This window comes from Enhydra lutris, unplaced genomic scaffold (genome assembly GCF_002288905.1).
Source record: "Enhydra lutris kenyoni isolate GAN:26980312 unplaced genomic scaffold, ASM228890v2 scaffoldscaffold9, whole genome shotgun sequence".
Lineage (NCBI taxonomy): Eukaryota > Metazoa > Chordata > Mammalia > Carnivora > Mustelidae > Enhydra > Enhydra lutris.
The window spans coordinates 41,922,919-41,946,141 of record NW_019154093.1 but is presented as its reverse complement, the minus strand read 5'-3'; the positions used below and the strand labels follow the sequence as shown (position 1 = coordinate 41,946,141).

General features: G+C 38.2%; 1 protein-coding gene across 1 annotated transcript in view; it reads right to left on the bottom strand.

Annotated features, from left to right (window-relative positions):
• Positions 1-23,223, bottom strand: part of LOC111143132 (serine/threonine-protein kinase TNNI3K) — a 312,262-nt gene that overhangs the window by 85,227 nt on the left and 203,812 nt on the right. Inside the window, exons 18-20 of the mRNA XM_022496630.1 lie at positions 9,675-9,727; positions 9,298-9,350; positions 5,057-5,189 (exon numbers count right to left, since the gene is read on the bottom strand). Coding sequence (XP_022352338.1) covers positions 5,057-5,189; positions 9,298-9,350; positions 9,675-9,727 — 239 coding nt within the window. The remainder of the gene's footprint in view (positions 1-5,056; positions 5,190-9,297; positions 9,351-9,674; positions 9,728-23,223) is intronic.

Genomic DNA, 23,223 nt, shown 5'->3' with positions numbered 1-23,223 from the left:
TTCACTGCGAACACACAGGCCCTTCACCACCTGGCTCTAGGTTTACATTTACAGCATGTGTCTTGTGATGGGTTTCCTTGTATTCTCTGATTCATCCCTACTGAATTATTTGTGCATCTCTCATGCCTCTGCACCTTGCCCATACTGTTTTCTGTTGCAACTCCTTCTCTACCTCCCCACTGTTTATCTATTTAATTAGTTTTCATCTTTTTGCAGTTCAGTTATCACCTCTTTTTAGATTCCTTCTCTTATATCCTCTCCCCCTTTTGCACAATCTGGGCAGGAGACTCCTCCAGGGAGCATCTTCAGCACTCTGCTTCTCTCTAGTTGGGATTTAACCTCTGCTCTTTACTATGACGGCCTGAGCAATGCCCTATTCCTCTCTGTTTTCCTCTTAACTCTAGCACAGTTCCCAGGCAGAGGATCCCTCAACAATAGCCTAAAAATAATAATAGTAGCTAATATTTATTGAGTGCTTCCAGTTCCTAGTCACCATTCCAGTCTTTTGAGGTAGGCTCATTATTATCCCCGTTTTATTTTTATTTTTATTTTTTTTAAAGATTTTATTTATTTATTTGACAGATAGAGATCATAGTAGGCAGAGAGACAGGCAGAGAGAGAGAGGAGGAAGCAGGCTCCCCGCCGAGCAGAGAGCCCGATGCGGGGCTCCATCCCAGGACCCCGGGAACACGACCTGAGCCTAAGGCAGAGGCTTTAACCCACTGAGCCACCCAGGTGCCCCTTATCCCCATTTTAAAAACAAAGTGAAGTACAGCTAGGTTAAGTAGCTTGCGTACTGTTACAAGGCTTACGTTCTTACACATTATGCCGATTCTCTTTAGCCCATATGGTGTTAGCCTGAAAAATGCTTTCTTCAAAACTGAATTAATTGCCAACATTCAGTTTTCTTCCTTTCTTTTTCTTTCTTTCTCTTTCTTTATTTCTTTGAGAGAGACAGAAAGAGAGAGAGTGTGTGAACATGGATGTGCAAGGCAGAGAGAGAACCTTGAGCGGTCTCTATACCCAACGCAGAGCCCAACATGGGGCTCCATCTCCCCGAGATGAGGACCTGAGCTGAATCAGGAGTCGGATGCTTAACTGAATGAGCCACCCAGGCACCCCAAACCTTTAGATTTTTACACAAACACACACAGAAATTAGTTTATATGGTAATAGTGAGCAGTGATCCCTACACTTCTGCATGGCACAGTTTGGCTGGAGCTGGGTAGCAGCTGTCCCCTGGAGTCAGAGCACATGACTTCCTGTCCATCACATTGTCCTGGGTCAAGCATTTGCCCATTTCCCCTGGCCCTTTGGGCATCTGGTCTCAGGTGATCCATAGAATGCCAGATATGATGGCTTTTGGTTCTTTCTAAACTTGAGATTATAAGGTTAATTTGAACATGGCCTATGCAAAAGAGACTCTAACTTCATGTTCTTCTCCATGTATACTCATTCCTTGCATAAGAGTCAATGCCAATATTTGTGTTCCACTTTTGTATTTCTCTCAGGAGATAGGGTACTACTACTAAATCCAGGAGGAAGAGCCATGTGTAATGTTGCTACTACCGTAACTGATAATTGTCATACATTGTAGTCATGAATTTGTTCCTCTTTGTAAGTGGCTAATATGTAGCTTATATTGAATCTGATGCTTCACACGATTTATTGCTGAACATATGCTAGATTGCCTAACCACTGCAATGATACAAGGAGTCTCATTTCTTGATGCATGGTCACTGTCCAACTTTAAAAAATTCAACAACTATCATAAACAAACTCTCTTTCCAATAAAGTACGGTAAGTTCTAATATCTGGGATATTGCAATCAAGTTATTCTTAGGCAAGGCTTTTCACTGTTTTTTTAATATAATATTCTCTCTTTAAAGGGTAAATATTTCTGGGTGGTTCCTGACAGAAAGGATCTTTATCTCTCCAAAATATTCATGTGTAATTAGCAGAGGATAATGGAGTAGAGAAAATTCCAAAACTGTATGAGTAAAATATGGTAAATAGTATAATAAATGATGGGGCATGGGGGAGATTGGATTAACTCAATATTAGAGAATTAAGGAAGATGTTTTGGGAATAAGTGATATTTAAGCTAAGATCTAAAAATTAATTAGGGTCATATGACAGTAAGTGAGCAAAAATGTCTCAAAGGAAGTGGGGCAGAAGAAGGGAAAGAAGTCAAATGGCATTAGTTACAGTGATAAAGACAGTAGCTTTGACTAGCATGGTGGTGGGTGAAATTTTTAGGAGTTAGATTTGAGGTATATATCTTATCACTTCTGTTTTTTGTTCATTGTTCACTAGTCTTTGTGCAAGAAGGTAAAAAAAAAGATATAAAAAGATATACAGATTGAAAAGAAGAAGGTCTTTATTTACAGATCACAAAATCATCTATGTGGAAAATCCCAAACAATGTGGAAAAAAGGTAGTTGAATGGATAAGTAAATTTAGCAAATATGTAGAGTACTAGGTTGATATTTAAAAATTAATTATACCTCTCTTCTAACAAAGAACCATTGGACATTGAAATTTTAAAGAATAACATGTACAATAGTATCAAATACAAAATGCATAGAGATAAGTCTAAAAAAATGTGCAAGGTTTGTATGCTGAAAACTACAAACACACTGATGGCAGAAATTAAAGAAGACCTAACTGAAGGGAGAGCTACACCATGTGGACTGATTGGAAGATTCAGTATGCTTAAGTTGTCAATTCTTCCTAAATTGATCTATATAAACTCAGTGTAATCCACCCAAAATTTCAGTGGGCTTTTTTTTTTTTTTTTTTTGGTAGAAATAAACAAACAAGCTGATTCTAAAATTTACATAGAAAAGCAAAAAGCCTAGAAGAGCCAAAGCAATTTCTATAAAGAAGAACATAGTTGGAAGGTTCATCTAACCTGATTTCAAGACTTAAATGTAACCTTACAATATAATATGCTATTAGAGTAAGAGTAGACATATATCAATAGAACAGAGTTCTAAGGTAAGGCATAGTTCTTAGAATACTCTTAGAATAGAGTTCTAAGGGTAGACATATATCAATAGAACGGAGTTCAAAAATAAGTATATATATATGGGCAATTGATTTTTGACAATACTACCAAAATAATTTAAAGGAGAAAGGAAAGTTTTTTCAACAAACTATGCTGAAAAATTAAACATCCATATTAAAAAACAAATACGTTTTTTATGATAAATTTTTAAAAGATTTTTATTCATTTGAGGGGAGAGGGTAACGCAAACACTGGCAGCCACAGAGAGAGAGGGAGAAGCAGGCTCCCCGCTGACGCTGGGACTCTAGGATCATGACATGAGCCAAAGGCAGATGCTTAACTGACTGAGCCACCCAGGTGCCCAAAAAACAAATAAATTAGCAAAAGAATAACAAAAGTTCATACCTGTGCCATTAAAAAAAAAAGACAAATATATTTTATAAATATAAAACCTAAACCTCTAAGAGTTCTTTAAGAAAACATAGGAGGAAATCTTTGTGGCCTTATTGATGCAACCATATTTTAGAAAGGATACAAAAAATGTGATTTAAAACTTTGATAAGGTAGACTTCATTGAAACTAAAAACTTCTTTCAAGACATTGCTAGGACTATGAAAAGGCAAGCCACAGACTAGAGAAAAATACTTTCAAAACACATAGCAGATGAAAGACTTCTACCTAGAATCTAAGAACTCTTACAAGTGAATAATAAGGCAATGTGAACAAAAACTTCACCAAAGAAAGAGGCATGAACACACATAAACATGTGAAAAGATTATCAACATCATTAGTTGTCAGAGAATTATAAAATAATACTACAACAGCATACCATTAGATACCTGCTTAAACGGCTAATATTTTATTTTAAACAGGTGACAAAAAAGTCCTGGCAGGATGTGTAGCAACTGGAATTCTAATCCACTGCTGGTGGGAATCCATAATGGTACAAATGCCTTAGAAAAACTCTTTTCATAAGATCTGGTAATTATCTCTTACATATTTATTCAAGAGTAATAAAACCATCCACACAAAGACCTAAATGGCTTTACCTGTCTTATTCATAGTAGTCCCAAAGTAAGAATAATTCAAATAATCACCAACTTGTGAATGCATAATTAAATTGAGACATATCCACACAATGGAATATTACTCAGGGACAAAAAAAGAATGAATTACTAAAAATCAACAACATGATTTCATTTATAGGACATACTGGAAAAGGCAAACCTGTAAAGCCATAAATCAGATGAGTGATTGCTGGGGGCAAATTTCCAGTTGCATGGTGAATACAAGAAAGTAAATAGAATGACAAGACATAAAATCAACTCAAATAAAATGAAGAGCAGATATAAATAAAATTTACCTTAAACCTCAAGTATGTGTATATTTTTCATGGGATTAGACTGCATACCTCTACAGTCTACATGTACACAGAGTCTAATGTATATTATCACCCAAAATTAGGCTCACTCACAAAGCCCCATTTTTGGAAGATATCCATTTATGTAATACAAAATTCCCAGGAAAAGCAATTCCCTTCTATAATGTGAGACAAGCAGAAAACTGTCCTGAGAGTTTATTTTTATGTGTTGCTACTTTCAGCTCACCCTTATATACACACTAAAAAGAAGCATCAGAATCTAATCTAAAAAAATAGATATATCAGTGTCTACATTATTGGCTCACGCTTTAAAACAAATTGAGGGGCGCCTGGGTGACTCAGTCAGTTAAGTGTCTGCCTTTGGCTCAGGTCACGGTCGGTCTCAGGGTCCTGGGATGGAACCCTGCCTCAGGCTCCTGGCTCAGTGGGGAGTCTGCTTATCCCTCTCCCCATTGCTTGTGCTCTTTCTCTCTCGCTATCTCTCTTTCTCAAATAAATAAATACAGTTTTTTAAAAACAAAACAAAACAACCAAATTGAAATTGTTTACTTAATTCTCACCTTGCCAACCCACCAAGAGTATTACTTTTTGGAAATAAGTGTTTCTTGAAGTCATGAAAATGCACAGAACTCTGGAAAACAGAGAAACTTGGCAGGATGTCTTACCTGGCTTGAGATGAGCGAATGGAATTTCACCGGTGAGGAGTTCCCATAGACACAGAGCATAGCTAAAGACGTCAGCTTTGATGGTGTAGCGTGTGCACTGCGTGAACACCTCAGGAGCCATCCAGCGGAGGTTCTGTGTGTCCAGAAACATCCACAAGTCATTTACCAAATGTTTAGTTATCCCATTGTAGAACACTGTTTTTCTTAGTAAGGATTTAAGTGTTCTCGCATTGTTCTCAAAAGATATAAACATAAAATAACATTGATTGCCCTATACTGTGCAATAAACTGGTGTGTTTATACATAAACAGTAGGTTTTCTATTGTTGCTCATTTTTACAAAGAGCATTTTTTAAATCATTGGAAGATCGTGAGATTCATAATTCTTCCAAAAATATTGCAACAATATTAATCATCAAGTAACCCTGCGTCTTATAAAATGATGATCACAGCTCAGCATTTTCTGTTTACTTCTGAGCATCTTACCCCTAGAAGCCATACAGGCTTCTGAAAAGCCAATCACGATTCATCCAAGAGCTCTATGCCTCCCTGGGGGTGAATCACACATGTGGGAGGCACCTTCCCTCCTTTAGATCTTCAGGTTGTAATTTCGGAAGTCACTAAATTAGACCCTTAAACAGTGCCTTCATGACTGAGGAGAGAAAGGACCCTAGGGGAGGACCCAGAATATTCCTACAAAGCAGATATCTTACGGGCAGGATCACATCTGTCACATCGCCTTTGTTGGCCCAGTTGTGTTATTTCTGAATGTGGTTTGTGCAATAAGTATTCCAGGACCAAAGTCTATAAACTGTTATAATTTTCTCTGTACCAAGTTTCATATTCATGTTTTGATGGCATTATTTACATTCTTTTTCACTTGCAGTTATATGTGTTTTGGTTTTAAATATAAGTTTCCATTCTGGGATGGATGCAGATGCATAATTTTGGTTTATTTGTGGCTTAGGGGAAAGAGCACTAGGTTTTGAGTCAGGAGATGAAAATTCCAGTTTTAGCTCTACCACTGCCTGTTTGGGCAGCTCTGGACAAATCTCATATGCTTCCTGGACCTCAGATTCCTCAAGGGCAAAACAGAGGAGGCAAGCCCTTCCAGGTCTAAAATCCCATGGAGCCATAACCTTATCAATGAAGTTCACCAAACACCTTCTTTGTATTTTCACTGAAAGAAACCAGTATCCTTTTTTTGCTCTTCCCAAAATTCTATGCAGAGCTGGCTGCTGATAATTCTTTTGAAGTGTCTACCTTATTTTGAAATCATGCATAATTACAGCATTCCAAGAATATCTCTATTCCGATTATGGTACTTATATGCAATTCTTTCACATGAGCTTTCACATTGCAAATAGCCTCCACTTATGTAGCAGATTATGCATTGTGACACAACATTGCATAAGTGGAAGTAGGCATACAATGTGCCCATTTTTCCACAGGGGAGTAATAGAGTAATTAGCCAACTTACACAAGGCCACATAACTAGTAGGAAACAAAATAGTCTTCAAAATAAATCTAGAGTAGTGCTGTGCTTAAAGACTACACTGCTAGGATAAAAAAATTACTTGCTGTTGGTGACATTCAATTCAATTTTTTCAATAAAAATTTATTTAGCCAGTCTGGATGTATTTGAGAATCACCTGGGGAAACTTTTAAAAGATAAGGCACCTAAGATCAACCCCAGGCCAATGAAATCAGAATTTCTGGGCATTCTTTTTAACAAGTTCCTGAAGTGATTCCAGTGTGCACCTGGGGTTGAGAACTACTGATTTAGCTATCTCTATGTCCCAGGTCTGTATGTCCTGTCAAAAAGAGGACTCATTCTTTTCTACCTCCCTTACCTCATATCTTACCATTCTCCTCTTGCTTACTCCACTCCAGTCAGTCTCTTCTTGAACACACAGAGAATTTTTCTGCCTCAGGGCCTTTGCACTTACTCTGTATTGCTCTTCCCCCCACATGGATGACTGCTGGTCAGGTCTCTCATCAAATGTTATCTTTCCTTCTTGCCCTATCTAAATGGCACTCTACTACTCTCCATTCATATGCTGTGCTTTGTTTTTTCTTCATAACACTTGTCTCTTCACAACATTGTCTCTTAACAATATATACATTCTGTTAATTTGTTCAGTGTCTATCTCTTTTTAGTAGAATATTAGCTCCATAGGAATAAGAAAATTAATTTGTTCACTGTAATATCCCCAGTTCCTAAAAGAATGTCTGGCCTCTAGTAAAGAGCCCACAGATATTTGTTGGATGAATGAGTGAAGTCCAACTGGGGAAACCAGCATGCATAATCTTGCTTACAATACGACACGGTCCGTGATGTGGTTCCTGCCTTCTGCTCTAACTCATCTTTCGCTCTCTCTTCCTCACACAGTGCATGCCAACAATGCCAACCTATTTGAAGTTCCCCTAGGAAGTCTGACATTTCTCATTCTCCCCTGTGACTTTGCTCATACTGTTTTCATTCTACCTGCCACTCCTTTCTGTTTTCCCTACACCCAATTTATTCCCATTCATCCCACCTGAGCTCCCATGATGCTTTGTCACACCTTATTTACCACTGAATTTCCACACTGCTTTCAATCTATCTGCTTATTACCATGTTTTCCCCATTAGAAAATGAGCTCCTTGAGATCAAGGACTAAACTTTTCTTCATATTTTGCATTTCTCATCCTTTGCACAATGCCTGATACAGGGCAGGCCCTCAATAAATGTTTGTAGACTGAATAAATAAGAGTTTAAATTAGCAGTGCAAAATGCACAAAAGCACAGACAGAAAAGTACATGGGGAGGAGGCAGCAGGGAGGGGATGTTATGGAAGGGAAGTGACTTAAAATGGATAAAATTTCCTGGGTCTTACGAGATGAGTAGACTCCTTTTAGGTGGGGTGGAGTAGAAGGCTATCCAGGTAGAGAAAACCACACTAGGAGAGTCACAGGGCTACGAAGGTGAATGGCATGTTTGGGGAATGACCAGGAGGGTTGTGTGCTGGGCTATAGGGGATCTGAGAGAACTTACTGTGGGAGAAGGGGTCACAGAGTGGCTCTGAGCCAGACTGGGGAGGACAGGAGGCTGCTAGATAATGAATTTGGATTTGGCCTATGGGTAGTGGAGATATATATATATATATATATATATCCATATATATATATGGATATTTATTTATTTATTTATTTATTTATGTGTGTGAGAGAGGGAGAGAAAGAGCACGCATGCACAGGGAGTGGGGGTGCCCAGAGGAAGAAGGAGAGAAGATATCTAAGCAGACTCCCCATTGAGTATGGAGCACGACGTGGGGCTCGATCCTGGGACCCTGAGATCATGGTCTCAGCCGAAATCAAGACGGATGCTTAACTGACTGAGCCACCCAGGTGCCCTGGGTAGTGGGTATCTTTGATGATTTCTAAGAGGAAGTGAACTGACAGAACCCAATACTTGGCTGATGTTGCAAAGAATGAACTGGAAGAGAATACTGGAGTTCGAATCCTACTTCTAGTTCAGAAGAGAGATGATGAAGACCTGCACTGAGGTGGAAAATGAGATGTTGGGTTGAACTTAAAACAAGCATGCAAACAGACAGAGAAAGTGAGTAAAGTCAGTGGAAGCAGGGAAGGAAGGAATGAAAATTACCTCAAACTTGTGTAATTAAATAACAGAGGTGGTCTAGAAAGAGAAGTTACTTGGGGGGGGTGGGGGGGAGCAAAGGAGAGAACAGGTAATGAATTTAATAGCAGGCATTTTGAGTACAATTATGCTTGCTTCAGATGTTATAACTTATATTTTACTTAAATATTAATGTTTGGTTATGTGACATACTGCCTTATAATGTTAAAGTCGAAAAAAGTTGTTAATAGATGCTGGTTAACTACAAATTCTATAGTTAGTTACTGATTAAACATTCACTCCACTGCTTAATAAAGAAGATCCAAAACTGAGAACCAATTAACTATGCCTGCCATGTACTTTTTTAAGTTATATTTTAAACAAGTTGTGTATTACTTTGCCCATAGCCTTTCCCAAATATATATCTAATCTATTTTTCTGGTAGAGCCTTGAAAGAGTTCTTTTGAGGGCTTACTGAAAATAAAAACATAAAACATTATCCTGCCCCTGGGATGATGACAATGCTTCCAGTTAAAGCTGCTCTCCTCTCACTTCGTCTCATGCTGAGTTTACACATTTTAATTGTTTCATAATTATAGGGAACACAAGCAGCAGCAAACCCCAGGTTGTTTTGTCATGTTGTCTTCATCTAGAGACTGTAGAAATCTTGATTCTGAGGGAGAGAGAAAACAAATTCATGTCAAAGGAAGTATCTTTAAAAACAAGGTCAAAATCACAGATAAAATTTTGAAACCCCAAGAACCTCTACCTTATTTAAATGCTCACTTCCTTTTTTTTAGTTGGGGATATCAAAGGGGAAAAACTGAAAATAAATGATATACTTTTGAGAATCAGGGTCACTGAAATTTGAATGACTTAGAGAAGCATAGCTGTCAGTGTGAAATCCATTTTCAGATTCATCAGATAATATTAGGCACCAACTAGGAAGGAAGAAAGAGACTGATGTCATTTGGGGTATTATTCCTGGAAATCTCACCTCCAAAATCTGCCACCACAGCATGCCCGTCCTCACAGAGAAGAATATTGTGACTATAAAAAACAAAACAAAACCAAACAAAAAACAACTTTCAGTAGACTTTATTATTTCTGAATCTGGCAACTTAAGGAAGAGAATGATATGTGTTTACCCAGATGATAAAGAAGCCCCAACAGATGACCAGAGATCTTAAGTTAGTGAGTCTGATTTTCTTAATTTTGCTAATTCAAAAGGAATATATACAAAATCATTTTATATCTAACTTGGAAAGCACATGCAGTATCCAACTTTGGGTATATCTTCTAAACTTGTCAAAAAGTCCCATTAGCTGAAGATCAGTTTTTCAAATCTTTGAGGTTCAGCTGCTAATAAAATTGTAACAGACACAGTCAAAGGCATCTGTGAGCGTATGAGAGTCAGAGCTAGAGAACCAGCTTGCTGGAACCCTAGGCATAAGGACAGTTCAAGTCAGAGCCCAACATGAACACAGTAAAAGGACCCTTTGTGGAAAATGTCTTGGCCAATATCTTCTAGCTACAATTCCAGGAAGAAGGAGTGTTTTAAACCTGATACTAGCTATACCACTTTTTAAGGTTTTAGGGAAGAAAATGTATAAAGGTCATCAAAGTCTTTCCAAACCATAATTCAAACTAGATTAAGAATGTCCTTCCTTTTCAAAAAGTAAATCAAGAATCAAGACTGGGAAAGTCCCAAAAAAGGTCGTTTCTCACACATGTTGGTGAAATGAGTTGTGGGATACCTTATAGACAAGCATGTCTTTGAGTGCTTCTTACTGAATGCCTTTCTTCATGTTCATTTCACATTTGGCTTGCAAATAAGTCATTTCAGAATTAGGAGATCCTTCACTGGATTTTTTTTCTTTTTCTTTTTCTTTTTTTTTTTTTTAGTGTCCATAGGCTATCCCATGTTTTATTGCCTCTATCCTTAGTTGTTTTGCTCCATGATCAATATAAAGAAAACATTATTATTTTCTAGTCCTGAATAAGTCCCAAATAAGACACTGAATCCTTTACACAAATGCTTTTTGGTGTTGACTGAAGCTTTATAAGAAAGTTACTTTTGAACTTCCCTAGTATTATTAGTGAATTTTAGTTCTGTGATACTTAATCCTCTTTCAACTACCAAAAATCCAGAATGTGTTTAAAGTCACTTTGTTTGGAAAAACCCAGTGTAGAAGTAATCAAGGATGTCAAAACAAAACCCTGAAATGTTCTTTTTAACCACAAATTTATCAGTTGCTACATGTGATGACTGTCATGAAAAAGAACTTGATAGCATCAGGAGTTCTCTGGAAGTTCAAGTACAACAAGAAAAATGCATCTAATGTACCACTAGATTCGTTGAAGGATTTATGGGAGTTTCAATCCCACATCCCTTGGCCTATCAAAGGATAATGGGTGTTTCATTTTAAAGATATTATTAAAATACATACTGAATATGGAGTCCCAATCATCACACATTTATATGTATAGCATCCTGTCTGTTATTTTGTTTTAATTCCAATTAGTTACCCAGAACAGTGGTTATTAAAAAATATATATTTTTAGGAGTATCATTTCAAGATGTAAAACAGATTTGTAAATGGAGCTGCTCTAGTTCAATATAGGGAAAGCCTCCCAGAACAACTGGTTAAACCTTCACTTTTTCCATTATAGTAGTCATCCAGGCAATAGCTTGAAATCATGGATCTGAGAACCCCCAGAGAAGTTACATCTATATGGAATACTTATTTATTTGTTTGCTTAAATTTCTCCCAAAGTAAATATTTTATGTTAATAAGAGCTAGCTGGAATTGGGGTGGAGGGTTTAGCAAAATTTTACCCTTTTATCAAAGAAATTTAAGTGAATTAGGTCACTGGGACATTCAGGGCATCATGGTATGCGAAGTAGGATACCTCAGGATGCATGGATTATGTTCACTGCTGTATCTCTGGTGTTTTTAGCATACACATTACCTCGGAGCATTCAATAAACATCTGTTGAACAAATAAATCAAAAGAAATAGAAAATAGTCATGAGTACTTTTCAAATGCCATTCGTCAATCTACTGGTAAATATTTAGAATTCACAGAATCCTACGATGGGAAGAGACATTAGAACTTAGTATAACCCTCTTAGTTCCTAGAAGAGTCCAAAACTCAGAGAACTTGAGTGTATCAATGGAGATAACTAGTAACTAGATACAGGTAACTAGTAACAGTGAAGACAAAGACTCTAGTTCATGAAGGTCACTCTCTCAGATCTTAGAACAGAGACTAGAAAACAGTAGGTGAGAAATGCATTTTATGAATCATTCTTGTTTTAGGTTATGGACCTTTCCTCCAAGATGATATTTAATTTCCTCATATTATCAAGATACTCTGAGGGATGCAAAGTGAGGCAAGTTATGAATTTCATCTTCAAGAAACTTAAAATCAGCTGATAAAAATAAAAATGAATGTGGCTTATGTAAGAATTCAAAGAAAATAGTGTAGGTTAAAAAAAGAAATTATTTTTTGAAGTGGGACTTGAGGGAAAGTCTGTAAGTCTATAAATATAAATTGGCTGAATGTTGGTCATGTATCAAGAAATTTTCTATATTCTGGGATACACAGTGGTAAACGAGACAGGCAAAGAGTTTGTGAGCAGACGTAGTAAGGAGGAAATGGGGCAGAAGATAAAGGGAGAAAAGAAGTCTAAGTTGGGGGATGATCTTAGAAAGGTCAAGAGTTAGGGATACTTATAGTTTCTATCAGGAATTATAGGAAGATATACTTCTTAATTGGAGTACGTGCTGTAGAATAATGGAGGAAAATTTAGTAGAGATGGTGTTGGGTTATTACAAGGAAAGATGAAAGTGGGAAGGGAGTTCTAGGCCTGATACATGGAGATAGAACTCTTGAGTTCTTAACACACAATAGTAAATTACACAAAACAAAGGATGAAATGACAGTTTAGGAACATAAGGTGATCTGAGTTCATACCAGCAAATGGGACCAAATGTCAAAAAGGATACTATGAAAATAATACTGCAGAACTTTAGGAAGTGCTGGAACAAAATAAAATTTTCTATTTACTTCAAGATTGTCTTTTGGATTTGTCCATTCCTTCTCTAATCACTCAGTAACCATGGAAACTAACTTTAAGAACTACCTCTAAGATTCAGCCATTCAATTTTTAGTTACTGCTGAGTCATGGTTCCTATTACCCGGAGTGAAGTATATGGAGAGAGATAGGCAGGGGTGAAGCTGAGAGAATCTGTGCTGATCAGTGACAGCACTAAGGCTTTGTGCTGGCTCTTGTGGGGGGTCAGAGAGTCATCAGCATCGGGGTTGAGGATACCTAGGGAAGGGGAGGAGCTTAGAGCTGAAGTCAGTTAAGACAATAGAAGTGGTACAATTATTATTAGTGGTAACTTCAAGAGTTTATTACTGAGATTTGTCCTGAATGGCAAGTTTTGAGATGAGTGAGAATAGTGAAAGTTGTAGGGCAGTAACAGAGAGGGTAGCAGTAAAGAAAAAAGGGAATAAGTATTGTGTGAGAGCCTTCTGTAGGAAAGCACTGGTGTTTTCATGATTCTTCCATTCCTCATGGAGCCACTATGTGGTTGGTATTAGCATATCTATTCTACGGATGGATAACTGAGTATCACAGTGGTTACATAAGATGGCCAGTATCACAGCTAGTAAGAAATGGAGGCAGCATTCAATTCTCAGGCTCCAGAGTTTACGCTTTTTAAGGGGAAGCTGACTCGCACATCATCCAGATAGGCCCTGAGGAGCCAGGACTCTTCAGCTTGATGTCTAGACAGAAATTACAGAAAGTCTGCTTGAGTGAAGAAAGATCTGACAGCTAGTGCTAAAAATTTCTGTGTTCAATGTATATGACTATAAGGTAATGAGAATGAAGTCAACAAACTACATGGAAATAAATCGAATACACCTCTGATCCACCAAGACACAGCAGGCAAAGATTAACCTTCTTCCCTGGTAGAGCGGTTAATAGGTCATATGTTGATGAATGAAGCACAATCCCTGTGAACAGGACACCTGCAATCTGACCTGGGAATCCAGCTAGGCACACAAAGAATGTCATCAGGATCAGAAGAGTGAAAGGAAACAAGATGATGAGAATTCTGAGATCTTTTTCTTCCCTAGGAGACCACCTGGGAGGTTCATTTTTATCCATTTGCTTCTATATGAAATTCTGGGGGGAGACAGTTTTCTGTTACACATGACACTTTACAGAGTATCTTCATGTACATAGCATTTGGTGAAAATATCCCTGTGAGTCAGACCCTTTTGATTTGAATTTGATAGATAAATAAACTTGTCAGTAATTGATTGAAATAGCCCTTTAGTCCAAATCCTATTATCTGGGGGAAAAGGACTGAAAAATAAGGAGCAGTAGATGAGAAGAGAGAGTTACAGTGGAAGGAAGGAGGACAATGGTGAACAGATGTTTTAATATACACAAGTGTACGCATATGCAATTTACACACACACACATGCACACACACACACACACACACACACACACACACACACTTGATGCTTAAACTCTGAAAACATCTTTAAGGGTGACATGATGCTGAGGAATTATCTCCATATGGCAGGAGATTTGGTAACCATACAAGGAAGTTCACCCTCTTACACTGTTGGTGGGAAAGCAAATTGGTGCAGCCACTTTGGAAAACAGTGTGGAGGTTCCTCAAAAAAATAAAAAATAGAGCTACCCTATGACCCAGCAATTGTACTACTGGGTATTTACCCCAAAGATATGGATATTGAAAAGGAGGGCCATATGCACCCCAGTGTTCATACAGCAATGTCCACAATAACCAAACTGTGGGAAAGAGCCAAGATGCCCTTCAATAGACAAATGGATAAAGAAGATGTGGTCCATACATACAATGGAATATTACTCAGCCATCAGAAAGGATAATTACCCAACTTTTGCAGCTTGGATGGGACTGGAGAAGGTTATGCTGAGTGAAATAAGTCAAACAGAGAAAGTCAATTATCATATGGTTTCCCTTATTTGTGGAACCTAAGGAATAGCCTGGAGGACAACGGAGAAGGGAAAAATGAAGGGGGAGAAATCGGAGTGGGAGACGAACCATGAGAGACTACGGACTCTGGGAAACAAACGGAGAGTTTTAGAAGGAAGGGGGTTGGGGGATGGGTGAGCCTGGTGGTGGGTATTAAGGAGGGAATGTATTGCACGGAGCACTCGGTGTTACATGCAAACGATGAATCATGGAACACTACATCAAAAACTAATGATGTGCTGTATGGTGACTAACATAACATAATTAAAAAAACACACAAGGAAGTTCGAGAGATAAACGTCAATAAGTTCTTCATACTTACAGTAATTTTTGGCTTTTCTGGATCTAACATTTTGATTTCATCTAAACAAGTGTGATTCTAATAGTCTGTGCTGTTTGTGGACTTGAAATTTTGTTGTGTGAAGTGAGGCTCAAGCTCTGAAGCAAGCAGCTTAGCTGCTGAGTGTGCCAAGTCAACCATGCGGCGCCCGGAGCTCGAAGGGTTTTATGGCTGTCTTTGGTGATCATGCCTTACAGGAGAAACAGTATGCTAGAATAGAAGTCACCAATGTGGATTTCTGCACAGGTTTACCCTCCTTGCTGGGAAGGCCTCATTCTGTGATAGAAACCACAGTGTCTGCTTTCAAAGAGATGATAATCTGATTGGGAATGAAATGCAAACTGAAAGGAAGAAACATTATCATACAATAGGTAGACTGTAAGTGGCTTTTACAGTCAGAGACCTAGAAAAGAATATAGTGACTGTGAGAATTAATTCTGGAAAATATCATTAAAGTAAAAGAGAAGGTCTTAAGAAATAGGATGAAGAGAAGGGAGTATGTAGGAAAAGGACCCAGAGTCAGAATACCTGGTTTTGGCTGTTACTAGTCCCGTGAATTTGGACAAAAAAATAATTTCAACTTTTTGAATCTTCCTTTCTCATCTTTTTAAAACTTGTGAGAGGAATGAAGAACCAGAGATCGCACATACATGGAGGAGCGCTTGGGTGGCTTAGTCAATTAAACGTCTGCCTTTGGCTCAGGTCATGATCCCAGAGTCCTAGGATGGAATCCCACATTGGGCTCCCTGCTCAGTGGGGAGTCTGCTTCTCCCCCCCCCCCACTCCTTCTCTCTCTTGTTCACTCTCTCTCAAATAAATAAAATGTTAAAAAAGAGATCACACATGGAGCTTTGTAAATTCTGAAGTGCTAAATAGGTATTGGTTATTATTAAAATATGGAAGACCTAGCTTACAGAGTGTTTGTACAACTTACAAGCAATGCCCTTTGTAAATGATAAAGCCATGTACTGGGTAGGTATCAAGAGATGAGTCTTGGAAACAATGTGACTTTCCGAACCAAAACCCACAGGAGAAACTGACTTCACTATGGAGTGTTTCAACTCACTCCTAGCCCTAGAGAGTCTCTTCTCCTTCCATTCCCATTGTCTAATTCTATAAAACTCTTGCTACTTTGATTGAATGACTGCATTTCACCTAAAGGAATCTTTGTTCCCCTGACTGCATTGATACCGGTATTTGGAGTTGGCTCTAGCTTTGTCTCTTATTATGAAGCAAATGATTTGGGTTAATTGTTCATGTAACAGAACTCACTATTTGTCTCTTTGAAATGTTTGTCCCTTACAGATGACTCCACAATAAAGTTCTTTTAACCTTAACAATGCATGCACTTAGAAGAATACAAAATATAACTGAAGGCAAGATTTACTTCATCCAATGCGAATACAATCCCTGCTCTGACCTTCAGTTCTTTCTTCCATAGTAACACAGTTCACTTTCAGAAAAGAATAAGCTGTTTTCAATGTGGTGTGTGTGTATGTATTTATATCTTTTAAGTATTTTCTCTAGTTTTCTTTTATACAAAAGTGAATGGAAGTTAAATTCTGCTGGTTCTTTCTGACTTTTTTTTTTTTTTTTACTCCAACCTCAGAACTGAGTTAATTTAATGAAGTCATTATGTAAGCATCATGAGTCTTTTCATTTTAATTGCCTATATTGAAAATTTACCTAAAGTGCTTAAATGATTCATAATCAGTTGGTTATGCACTATAGTCCAATAGTAATTGTCACTATTAATCAGACTGGCCTGATTATTAGACCATTTTCTAATTCTGACTTACCTCCAGAGCCAGACTGGAGTTCATGATGGCCTTAGAAGGATCAAGGTGACTTGCTACTCTCACTCTGGTACCATTAAGAGTTTTTTTTTAAGCCACTTAAAAAAATCCACATAAATATTAATTCATTTTTTCCTGAATTATAGAGCCATGTAATTGACTGTGTCCGTTGCTACTAACAAACACTAGTTTAAGGGCACCGTGGCCAACCTCTCAGTGTCCTTATTTGAAGAGATGACAGCCTCAGAAGTGTAAACCTAATAATGCAACAGCAATGCTCTGCAGACTTGCTATAAGCCACTGTTTTCTGATAAATGCCTGAAGGTGATTAACTTACATGATTAAAGACACATGGCTATCGGCATGCCTGGAAGCATTCCAAGGGTTAAATCAGTGGAAGCAATTAGGCTTCATTTTGAATCTCGTCACACTGTGAAAGTCATTAGTTTACAAACACATCTGCCTGACAAGCAATCATTCAGACCTGATGCTGAGGAGTCCCTGATCTGCCTGCTGCCCCAGTGTGCTGGTGGCACTACTTGATGGCCCAGAACTCTCTGCTCCAGACCTCCCTCTGGGGAGCTGCCACGTTCTTGACTTTCAGCAGAGGCAACTACACTGTTCTATCCTATTAAGTTCCCCTTAAAAACCCTTCCTAAACCTTTGCCACTAACAAAATGTGGCTCTGTACCTCTCAATATGTAACCCCCGTACTCTGAGCTGCTTCCAATTTGTTTCAAGTATAATGTAAGGTGCTTCCTAGATCCTTGAAATGCAGTGCAACTCACCTCTACTAACTTTGGAGCTTTGTGCCTTTTCCTTAAAAAAAAATATTTCCAAGTCATGTAGATGATCTCCTTGCAGTCACAGAAGCATACTTTCTCCCTCCATGCCTCCCTTCCGTCCACCCTTCCTTCCTTCCTTCCTCTTTCCCTCTGTTCGTTCTTTCTTTCTTTCTCTTCCTTTCCTTTCTTTCTTTCTTTCTTTCTTTCTTTCTTTCTTTCTTTCTTTCTTTCTTTCTTTCTTTCTTTCTTTCTTTCTTTTTCTTCTCTCCCCTCCCTCCCTTTCTTTCTGACATTTTTCTTTTCTTCTTCTTCTTTTTTTTTTTAGATTTTTATTTATTTATTTGACAGAGATTACAAGTAGGTAGAGAAGAAAGCAGAGAGAGAGGAGGAAGCAGGCTCCTTGCTGAGCAGAGAGCCCGATGCGGAGCTCGATCCCAGGACCCTGAGATCATGATCTGAGCTGAAGACAGAGGCTTAACCCACTGAGCCACCCAGGTGCCCCCTGATATTTTCTTCCACTGATTTTACATTTTTATCCCTGCTTCTTACATCATAGGGAACAAAAAACAAGTCAAAAATTCAATATTTTCATGAGGGGTGACTGCTGGGGATCCTGGGTTTGAGCCCTAGACAATGGAGACAACACATTTAGGTTCAGAGACCTTGTTGGTATTTCCTTATTATATATGTTATGTGGTGACTGGACTCTCAGCAACCACTCGAAGGTCTCTCACAATTCGGGCAGCACACAGAAACCGGTTAACAATTGTATGGTAACATTGGGAATCATGTACTTTGCTTCATAGCCTAATAAAGCCTCCACCTAATATTCTGGGCATCTGTGTACCTTTGGGCCCAACATAAACTGTTCCACGACTCCCACCATATCCAGAAGATTTTGTTGTTTTTTTCTGCCAGAAAAGTGAGGCCACTGGAACTCTATCTTTTAGATTTTATTTCATCAGGGCACTCCTCCTTGACAAAGGCCAGAGAATCTCAAGCCTAGGTTTCCCTATTAATCCCTGTGAAGCTAGTTCTTCACTGACAGTGAAAACTGTAATTTTATTTTTAATGCTGCCAGAAAGCAACCCTAGTTGGGCTTTATTATACTGACTTAAGATAGTTTGTATCTACCATTGGTTCTTAAGAAAAGGCACATTGGGGAAAAATCCACATTGACAGCAAAACAGACCCACAAACTAATTCAGGAATAGCAATATACAGATCTTGAACATAATACAGGTAAGAGAGAAGAAATTTACCAAAGCCCCATATCATTAACTTCTAAACACTGAAAGCCTAATTTCAGTGAACTCTTGGAAACCATGGAAACAGAACACTTCAATGAATGCAAAGGATTGTAGAACCTTGACTTTTTCTAAAACAAACTTCAGTCTGTCAGTAGAAGTATATTTGAAGGCTTACCTGTAAAGCTATTGGATTTGTCCCATTGCCAGTGGGATTGAAGAGGTGGATTATAAAATTTGTATTGTTGTTAAACCCATTTATTGAGAGTAAGGTGAAAAAAAACTCCATACTCTTCACTTACTATTTGCTCAACACCATGAAATGCAAGTGGAAGAGTGATAATGACTGAATAAATCGAACGACACACACTCATGCTATTGATTGTGAGATTTCTACGAGTTAGTATCCTAGAATCAACAAGCAAGCACAACTGCTGTTTCTAGGTATGGCTACAGTTTCGCTTATGTCCATTTAACAGGGTATAATCTTATGAGGATGAGGCCTCTTAGGTATGCAAACTGCAAAATCTGAACCCAAAAAGGAAGAATTTGAAGAGCTTGTTTTTTTTTTTGTTGTTGTTGTTTGTTTTTTTTTGCCAAGATTACCTGATTCAGCCCCTGACTAATAACTGTTCTTTGTGCTGCCTCACCTCTTCGTTTTCCCTGCTCTCTGAGGATCTAAGCATGTCTCTAGCCTCTGTTAAGTGTGTTATATGGATGCTAAGGGCACCAACGACTCCTACTGAAAAGCGTGCTAGGACTCTTCACATCCTTGCTTCAGAAATCAGATCCAAAACTGTATTTCTGTGACCACATGCCTTCTGAGCACAAATACTCAGACACACAAGGTCTGTTTTAACCCTCTATCTCTGCAGGATGAAATTAAATCCTTGACACTAATGGGGATAAAGAAACAAGGCTGGAGAGAGGAGAGAATAAGAACACAAATATATAAAGACATGTGCAAGAAGAATCTTTTGAGTTTGGTGTGGCAGCAAAACCATTGATTTTTTGTGTGCCAATTTCCTGTTTCAAGAACTCGAAGGAGGTGTACATGTGTTGAGCAGAGGAGGGATGTGCTTAAGAACGGCTGAGAGGAGAGCTGGGCTTTATCAACAAAGAAGGTTTCACGAATTAAGTAGAGCCGCTCCGGACCTCGGTGACTCTGCGAGAGCAGGCCAGGCGGCTCTATCTCTGACAAGCAGAGGCTGTGCTCCTGCTGAGCTGGACCTCTAAAGGAGTGTCTCCTTCTAACCTGAGCCACCAATGAGTGTTTAAAAAGGATGGCTTCAGGGGCATTTGTTCACACCCTTTTGGGAGGCAGGGATTTGTAAGTAACTCAGGAAAGAAACCATTAACCTACTGAACTAATCAGAAGCAATGGCTTTTAATGTAGTATCTCTATCTCTTCTTAGCACGGGAAGACTAAATGCCCGTATCTGTGCAAAAGTCCAGGTTAAAAATGTACTTAGTCCCACATGCCTTCTATCAGGGACACTTTGAAAATTCAAAAGAAACGAACAGGTCTATTTTTTAAAAATTCATTGAACCATTCAACTTCTCTTCAGTTGCCGAGAAGAGGAACTGTAGGGTTTTTTTTTTCTTTTTTTTCTTTCTTTTTTCTTTTTTTAAGGCACTAGATAGTCCCTATCCCCGTGGGATAGAAGTATTAGTCATAGAAATATAAGTTATCAACCATGACGGTTTAGGGCTATTTTAGTTCTAACCCTTTGTCATTGCTGTGTGACTGTCCCCTCAATACCATCAGCTCCTACCCCCTTCTGCTTCTCTTTGTTCATGCTGTCTTCTCCAAGTCTGAATTCACTTCCAATTTCCTCTAAATAAATATCCCCATTTTTCAATACCCTGTCCAGTGATTTCTTCTTAGATGAGCTTTTCCAGTGCTTGTCTCCAATAAGATTGTAAGTTCCACAAGAGTGAGACCCATGAGCCAGGGAAATAATTGGTGATCAATAAACTCTTACTGAATTAAAATTTCTTCTGACACTGCAGGAATAAAGGGCAAGAACAACTGGGAACAATGGGGGGGATTTTATGGAGAGATTATATTCAGCTGTAACTTTTCCTAGATTCCATAGAATGAATTCTGTAGTTACTCAGGCCAAACTATTGTTTCATATTTCCTATAAAGGTCCAAATTTGTGACTCTGAATAAATTATCTGAGACTTAATACATTAATTTTCCCATTTTAGTCTTACTCCAGGCAAATTCTTATCTGTTAGCTACCTATATAATCAGCATTTACTTAAAAAATATTTGGGTAATATTTATTTGGCATCCACCACACTGCTAGATATTACGCAGGACATAAAAAGCTTTAGAACAAACCTACCTTTCCAGGAAAGATAAGGAAATGAGCTGAATAAACACTTTTCACTCTACTCCTCTAATCACTGACTGCCATGCATAAGTCAGAAGCTCTATTCACCCCATTTACCCTTTCCCCCATGCTTTTCCTGACCACCTAAATCCTAGCCTTTTTTCAAGAACAATTTGAAATCTTGCCTCCTTTTTGAAATCTTACCCAAATATACAAGCCTGCACCAATAAATCCGAGACTGAATGCCAATAACACAATTTTCAGTTCCACACATTTGGTACTTAGTATATGCTATTTTTTTTTTTCTTTTTCTACATATCTCCTATTTCTCCAGATAGTACAAAACTATTCTTAAACCAGTTTTTTAACCCTTTGCTCTCTAGGACTTGGCAAATTACAGCAGCTTAAGGAACATCATGGTTGTGAATAATTAATATAGCTACTGACAGAACACCCTGCTTTTTTCATGGTAATCCTCTGCACAACATTCTATTGTTCTCCTTCCCTTCATAGTCAACATTCTTGAAGGCTTTTCTTACACTTACTTCTTCTACTTCTTTACTGACCAGCCACCATTCAGTTCATTAGTCTCACCTTTTTTCCTTCCACTCTTTTTTCCAACATAAACATCTGTACTGCTCAATGCCATGGACTCTTCAATCCTTGAGCCATCTAGCCCCAAGCCCTTCTTCTTCCTGACCAAACTTGCTTCTCTTCTTGTAGTGCAGGGTATCACCATGAATCAAGTTACCCAAACAAGAACCAGAGAATCATCCTTGATTCCTCCTTATCCTTTAACTCCTTCAGTCACCATGTTCTACTGGTTCAGCTTTTCTAGTATGTTCTACATCGTCCCAGTTATGCTTTCTATGCATTGAGCTCTTCTTCCCTTTTGACAAGTCAGTAATCCAAAAAAATGTTTGTTAGTAACCCATTTGTAGAAGGTATTACCTACAGGAGATCTTTCAGTGCTAGGCATGGTGTTAGGTATTAGGTAATAATAATAATTAACACATATATCACTATGTACAAGACATGGTTCTAAGCAATGTATGTTAGTCAATTACGGTTAACAATGTCACACAACCCCATGAGGTAGATATAATTATTATATAATTTTGAACATAAATGGAATAGGAGAAAGGTTAAGTAACTTCCCTAAGGTAACATAGCCAGGTACTTTGATTTCCTCATCTCATTTGGTTTCCACTATTTCACCTTACACCTGAGGAATTGAGGCTGAGAAGCTTAAAATAATTTTCCTAAGGCCACCCATTTGGTGAAAGTGTCAGAATTATGATCAGAATCCACATGTAGTTGGCTTCAAAATTCATTGACTGTCCTCCACACATGCTTTGACAGTCACCATACAGAGTGGTTGAAGAAAAATTAAATTGGAAAGTATAGACTAAATTTCTTATCTGTTGCATTAATTTGGGAACATTTGTTTTGAATATTGTTTTTTAATGGAAGCAAAGAGGACAAGTGTTAAAATAGTGAAGTCTGTAAGTTAAAAAAAATAAGTGAAACAAAGCACAAAAAATAGTGACTAAGAAGAAAAGGCAGAACACAGAGAGGGACGAGAAACAGGACCAAGTGAAGGAGACAGAAAAGGTGGGAGAGTGGGGGTGGTGGTGAAGGGGACCTATGCGATCTGAAGGAGGAGCTAAGCTGAAGCATGAATTGCCTCCATGGTGTTTAGAAATCTAATGAGAACGTGTTAATAGAAAATATGATATGTGACTAAATAGTACAACAACATGCATATTTCATGATGTCGGCTTTATGTGACTGGGTTACTCAGGAGTCTACCAGCTGAAACAAAGCCAGAAAAGATACTAGGTGATTTTATTCTTGCTTACCAACAGCTACCCAGAATTTGCATGCAACATGGAAATGACAGATGATTAGTATTCTAAAGAAGTCTGTAAGCTATCTAACAAGTTGTGGATACTTTGTATTTGTATTCTGCACTTACCCAGTACTGCA